The sequence below is a fragment of the Lactuca virosa genome, chromosome 1, assembly GCF_052849685.1.
Source record: "Lactuca virosa cultivar CGN04683 chromosome 1, Lactuca_virosa_CGN04683_v6, whole genome shotgun sequence".
NCBI lineage: Eukaryota > Viridiplantae > Streptophyta > Magnoliopsida > Asterales > Asteraceae > Lactuca > Lactuca virosa.
In genome coordinates this window covers 57727199-57734193 of record NC_136426.1, presented here as the reverse complement: position 1 = coordinate 57734193, position 6995 = coordinate 57727199, and the positions used below count along the sequence as shown (strand labels likewise).

General features: G+C 34.1%; 1 protein-coding gene across 2 annotated transcripts; it reads right to left on the bottom strand.

Annotated features, from left to right (window-relative positions):
- Positions 1–1951: 1951 nt before the first annotated feature.
- LOC145133859 (putative protein phosphatase 2C 60) lies at positions 1952–5597 on the bottom strand. Of its 2 annotated transcripts, none has more exons than XM_079068845.1 (11): positions 5469–5597; positions 4664–4794; positions 4395–4458; positions 4133–4241; positions 3881–4034; positions 3578–3703; positions 3369–3492; positions 3182–3258; positions 3031–3083; positions 2668–2722; positions 1952–2303 (listed from the first exon to the last, which is right to left on the bottom strand). In XM_079068845.1, the coding sequence occupies exons 2-11, from the start codon at positions 4778–4780 to the stop codon at positions 2094–2096; spliced, it is 1089 nt and encodes a 362-aa protein (XP_078924971.1). In that variant the 5' UTR covers positions 4781–4794; positions 5469–5597; the 3' UTR covers positions 1952–2093. The 2 variants fall into 2 exon arrangements, with proteins under 2 accessions (XP_078924971.1, XP_078925029.1); XM_079068903.1 differs by lacking the exon at positions 5469–5597 and adding an exon at positions 5300–5440.
- Between the last annotated feature and the right edge of the window lie 1398 nt (positions 5598–6995).

Genomic DNA, 6995 nt, shown 5'->3' with positions numbered 1-6995 from the left:
CATTAACAGACACATGCAACTTACACACAATAACCCACACATCCTTCGAACCCAACATTGGTTCTTTTATTTATTTAATTTTTTGCAAAACAACATATCAATAAACATATATATCAATAAACATATGAAAGGCTCAAATTTTGTTAAACATTGCCTTTAAACCAATTTATTGAGTTTGGACCGAATCATGCACAACCCCACATAACATATAACACCACGAAGCCACAAACATTGAGAAACTTTTAACTTCTTCCATCCATTAAAACTATATATATTTTGCATGGTTTATGGTAGCATATATTTTGCATAGTTTTAAGTTTAGCATTTATTTAGCCTATTTAAGTTTCAGGCAATGTACATAAAAGCCACTATACCATGACCATTTTGCGACTTAGCTACTATATTTTATTTCGGTTAACACAATCAAAATAAAATTTCAACTAGGATCCACCATGCCCACCTATTTTAGTATGGCTTATTGTTTATCTACATGACATCATATGTATTTAATGAAAGAACATCACTTCCTAAATTGAATTCTCATTTGCTAGTTTAGGAGGTTATACACATACCATATAGGTAGATAAGAATCATTTTCAGAAAGTTAGATATTATTTTAAAAGTACACATGATGTCAAGTAGGAAGATAGTAAGGTGGACTTGTGGTAGAACTTTGTTGGATAGGATACCAAATGGAATTAGAATGAACTCGTCAATTGAGGGAAGATTGTTTGAGATGGTTTGGACATGTCATAAGGATGTTACCATCTAAGGAGGGTAGAGTCAATTAGGATTGATGGTAAGAGGAAGAGAGGACGTCTGAGAAAGAAATGGGTGGATAGTGTGAGGCTTGATATGGAGAAACTTGCTTTTACCATGAACATGACCTCATATAGGGCGATTTGGAGGTCAAACATTAGGGTTGATGGATAGTCTCTCCACTTTGCATGTCTTTGTTTTTTTTATCTTTATTTGTTGATGATGATTTCCTGTATTTATGTTACTTGTTTGATTATTCATGTATAGTTGCACTGCTCTCTATCACTTACTCCTTGTTGCCCTTTTGTAGGTTTACGCTGTGCACATGTTAGAGGTCATCTTAGTGATAGTGAAACAGTCGTTGTTCTTCTGTCCAGGGAAACCTGACTGTTGATTTTACTACATCGCCCCTACCCCACTCCATTGAGATATGCAGGGTCTGTTTTGTATGATGTCAAGTAAGTATATATGTAGGTATATTAAAACTCATATAACTGATAAGGGTCACCATGGACGTAGGGGGATTTGTTTGAAAATAGAGTAGCTTTCATTGACCGGAATAAAATATACCGGTTAAACCGTAAAAAATGTCAATATATAATGGTTTTTATATTATATTGCTCTCAAGTTTATGAGTAGTTTAGTCATTTTCTTAGATATGTGTTACCCTAGTTGTTTCTTATATATAATTTCCTTTTTTTCTTTCATTGCAAGTTGTAAGTAAGCTTTTCTATGATAGTAAAGCCCTTGTCATGTTTTGGCACCCAATCTTCATGGTACAAGTGCACACATCGATTCACAGTTTTTCAATTTGTTGATTGAAGAAGGTTTCATGTTGAGCACCAGTTTCACTTGTATGCATTTGCCAACTGTTCTCTAGTCTTGTATTTGATTGTTGATTGCATTTTGCATCCATCTCGTATTTGCTATCTACTCTGGCTTGGGGTTTTTATTATTATTGTCAATATGGCTGGTAGCAAACATGATTCTCTCGGGTCAATTAGTACTCAACTAGATGCAAATATATATATATATATATATATATATATATATATATATATATATATATATATATATATGCTAGCAAACACATCTAGCAACAACCATTTTGTGAAATACAAGCGTAGAATTTGAACTCGAGGCTGTCACATTATCTGTGATTATCATGAGCAAAATTCAAATCAACAAATGGTGTCTCAAATACCATGGGCCAATTCAATAAGAAGAAAACAATTTGTACACGAATAGAGGGATGTTTCCTATGGATATAAAAGAATATTATGTATTTCTATAAAACGGTGGTGATGAATTAAAAAAAAAAAAAAGTATTACCACTAGTTTGAACCAGGTTTGTCTTTGCAGTCAGATGAGACAGAGTCTTGATCAGGGGATGTCTTTGGAGAAGTAGATGGACCCGGGCCGGGCTTTGGGCAATTTTTAAACTGCACCAAAACCATTGTCATGTTGTCACATCCTTCACCACCAGAGGTAGGTGCCAGACACCTGTCGAATACCTTCTCACACACCACCGACAGCTTACTTTCCTGTGTATCAATTTAGTCTTGTTAGGTTTACCATTATCAAGATTCATGAGGGCGTTTTCGTCTTTTTCACGAGAGTCTAATGCTCTCTTCGATAATCATAATGAAAATGGTATTTACGTCTTTTGCAAGGGACGGGACTGGTCAAGCTTTTTAAGGCAAATTTTGATGAAGAGGGCATTTACGTCTTTTGCACAAACATATCAAGAGCAAATCGAATCCTTTTTGGGTGACATCAGTCTAATACATGCCAAACACAATACAAGACTGTCATGTTCTGTTCTGTTTTGTCCTGTGTAATAGAGGGGCCCCACAAGATTGTAGGATCAATAATAAACTGTCAAGTGCGAGGTAGAAATGGACGTACAGTTTTTATTTGCTCGCGTACAAAATCCACTAGTTGTTGGCTTGACATGCAATCCCTGTAAAAAGAGAAAAAAAAATCTCAGCATTCTAGAGTAAATTACAAAAATGGTCATTGTGCTTTCTGATTTTTACTGTGTTTAGTCCAAAGTTAAAATGGGTTTTCAAATTTGGTCCTTATTTCAAGGTTCCAGGGACCAAAACAGAAAAAGGTTTCAATTTTTGAACTAAACACGGTGAAAATTAAAAAACACATGTACCATTTTCGTAATTTATCTTAGATACATCTCCAGTCATATTTAGTTAAAACTGTAATGTCATTCTAGAGTAAATATATAATGACCAAAAGCAAGATTGAAAAACTTACCATATTCCATCACAAGCAATAACAAGAAAATCATCATCCACACAAAGCTCAACCTAATCAAAGGGAATCAACAGGCAACTTATAAAATTCCAGAAAAAATGTAAATAAGGAATATTAGATAAAAAAAAGCATTTAAAATGCTTTTACGCACTATGTTTATATCAGGATTAGCAGTAAGAATTTGTTTTTCAGCAGGCAGTGATTTATCCTTCTTCAGTTCCATGTCCCCTGAACATATGATGAAGTAAGAACCACAAAGACCAATACAGGATACAATCATACAATAACTCTTTTAGGAAATAATTATAAAAAATAAAAATCAGACATATGAAAAGTACCAATAGCCCTAGTTAAGTTTAGAGTCCCATTAACTCGACCACAATGAATAAAACCACCAGCTTTTGATATCCTTTCTTTTTCAGCATCAAGATCAGGCTTATGATCTTTTGACAAATTATATGCCTGTATATAAGATTAAACCCATGCTTATCCACAAGTTCCATGATTCATATATTTAAAAAAAAATACAAATATATATATTAATTACCTGGCCCTTACGAGATATCACACAACGAGAATCACCAGAATTAGCTACAACAAGTTGGTTGTTACGGATGATTGCCACACAAGCAGTGCTACCACATTGTGGCCCTTCATAGTTAGAGTGTGGCCCCTGAATCATTAGAAAAACAATATATATATATATATATATATATATATATATATATATATATATGACCTATAATAGCAACATACTATAAAAACAGTAAAATTTATCTACCATGGTTAAAGATTTTAAGATTATAACATGTTGGTTTTAATGGATTCAGTATTTGAACTTTTAATGTACCTCCTCAACAGGCCAATCATCATGTTGACCTTTTGCTTCACCACTTTTAGGTGAACAAATTGACCCTTCCACCCTCCCACTTAATTGATCTTTTTTGTCTCCCAAAATAGATAACTCTCTCCAGCCACGTTGCCCACACATCATCTCATCCATTCTACATAAAGATGAAAACTTGTTTTCATAAATAGACATGATGTGTAACAGTGTAAGTGTAACAACTATTGTCTATTGATATTACAAAAAATAGGTAACCTGAGGAAAGCTTTTTGGGCAGCAGTTCCAATATCACCACTAGAATAAGCTTCATGTTTCATCAGTTGTTGGTGAAGATACTTTGCACAGAACTTAGAGACTGCCTGACCTGCAAACTACAAGGCTTAGTACAGAAATTTCCCAAAAAAACCAACACATTGATTAGATTCATTATACTACAACTCTGTTAATGTAGTAAAGATGTTATCAAATCAAGAATTATAAAATAAGTATACATGTGTGTTAATGCTTGTAGTCATACCTCCATGGCCATCATAAACACCAAAGAAAGATGTTGAACAGTCCAAATCAAGATAAGCAGCATGCTACCGAACACCTCATACCAAGAAGGCAGACAAAATTCTGAGTGATCCATATGAATAAGCAAATTTGACATTGCTCAAAAATTACAGAATGACATTTGAGTATCCAAAACATTCCATCATCTTAGAGACTTTATGATCTCCAATAGTCCAACATGAAGAATAGTTTTACATAACTAGAACATCATAGTGCATACTAGCTACTTACAGCATCTTCCATTGATGTACGCCATCCCTGCATGGATGACACCCCATATTTTAGGTTATCATTCTCACCATCCTGAGAAAGCTTGTCAGTTTTAGGCGTGCTTAGGTATATTCCCATATCTATCTATCTTCCTGTTGAAGGTTGCAATATCACCAAAAATACGAATAAAAATGAAAATCAGATATGAAACAGAATGCTGAGAGTAGAAAATTTGATCGTATCTTGTCTCAATTAAGAATCAGAAACTAACACAGTCTAAATGCACAGATAAAAGCACATATACTACAGGGACATAAATAACGATTTAAAAATGATTTAAACCAAACGCACAACATCAATTAATACACTCGAATTGGTAAACAAAATCACAGATTCAAACACCTGTCCATTAGAATTTTACGCCTAATCGAAACTGTAAACTGAAACAACCAGATTTCATTTAATACACTCGAATTCTTTTAATTGAATCAACAAATTGTGTAATGAAGACAGTTAACCACATCACACGTCACTCAACATCACTCATTCAACAAACAATAAGAAATCATAAATGCTTTGCATGGTTGACGAAACAATAACCGAACTATACGTAGTCCCAATCACAAATAAAAAAAATTCTTGTAGAAAAAACCCTACCGATAACTGATGGATCAATGATTGAAAAATAAAATTAAAACATTGAGAGACGGATAACGAGCATGATTATATCATGCGAACCGAAAATCAAATCATGATATTAGATTTGAGAACCGTTTCTTCGAACAATGAATGAAAGGTATTGAGAGAGATTTAGAGATAGACTTACGGTTTGCAGAAATTTGGATCATCCGTAGACAGTGTTCCGATGGGCGCCGGTGGTGGTTTGGGGGTGGGGTAGGGGGAGCATTGATAGTTACAAATGTATTTTTATAGTTCGAAAATTTGTTATAATGAAATCGTTGACGCGGCATTAATATGGAATGTATTTGGCCGGGTGGAATGAATGTATTGGGCCTAATTACCTTACTCCAATAAGTGAATAAGTATGTGCATTTTATCCGCTATTTAGAAAGTTATGCCATCGGGGGAAAAAATAAACCTAAAAAAAAAACAAACAAAACCTGAAAAAATATATATATTATGTTCGTTATTTTTTTATTAAAAAATTAGAAAACAAAAATTTTTAAAATTTTTAAAATATTCTGATATTCTACTATATATTACATTATAAATATTCAAATATAATTATATAATATTTTAATATTCTAGTGGAAGTGTTAATATTTTAATAATCTACTAAATTTGTTAGAATATGCTATATATTCTACTACAAATATATATATAAAATTCTGTTAGAATATTTCACATATATTTAAAAAAAATGTATTTTTTTTCTATTTTTTTTAAATGACGAAATTAATATTTTAAAAATTCAAAAATTTTCATTTATTTTGCATTTTAGAATTTCTTTTTGTTTTTTTGATCTTGAAAACGAGTGGATATATAACGTCTCATTTTTCACAACCATGTATTTCATTTTCAGATTAAGTAAGAACATTGTTTCCATAAAACTAAGTTAAGAAAACTATAAGTATCAAAATACAACCATCCCAAAAATCAGAGCATCATAAAATGCAGAATCACAAAAATTACCGATGAGTGTGTACAGTTAAGCATTCGCCTTTACACGATCATCTCAAACTCTTGAAACACATTTAAATCCACAACTGTAACCACGAATCTTAGTGAGTTCCCAAAATATCACATACAACACAGCATAATAAATAACTATGGCTTATCGGCAACCATGGGACTATCAGCAGTCATGTGGTCTCACAACAGCCCTATGGATTATCAGCAACCCTGTGGACTATCAACAATCCTAGATTTATCAGCAACTCAATAAATACACATAAAAACAATCAGCAAATAAGACTCAGTTAGTCGAGCATGGACACCACTATGACATAGGTAATATAGAGAGATCTGATCCAAACGATAGGCCACCTTGCCTACTCGGGCCGAAATCCTGAATGGGCCAATATATCGTGGCCCTAACTTGCCTCTCCTCCGAAACCTGATGACTCCCTTCCATGGCGACACCTTTAGCAATACAAAGTCCCCCACCTGGAACTCAAGATCCGATTGCCGCCGGTCAGCATAGCTTTTCTGACGGCTCTGTGTGACTCGTAGCATATCACGCAACTGCTGAATCAACTCGGTCGTCTTGAGCACCACCTCGGTGCTCCCCATGACTCGGAGCCCTACCTCGCCCCAACAGTCAGGGGTCCTACACCTCCGACCATACAATATCTCGAACGACGGTCGGTCAATACTGGCATGGTAACTATTG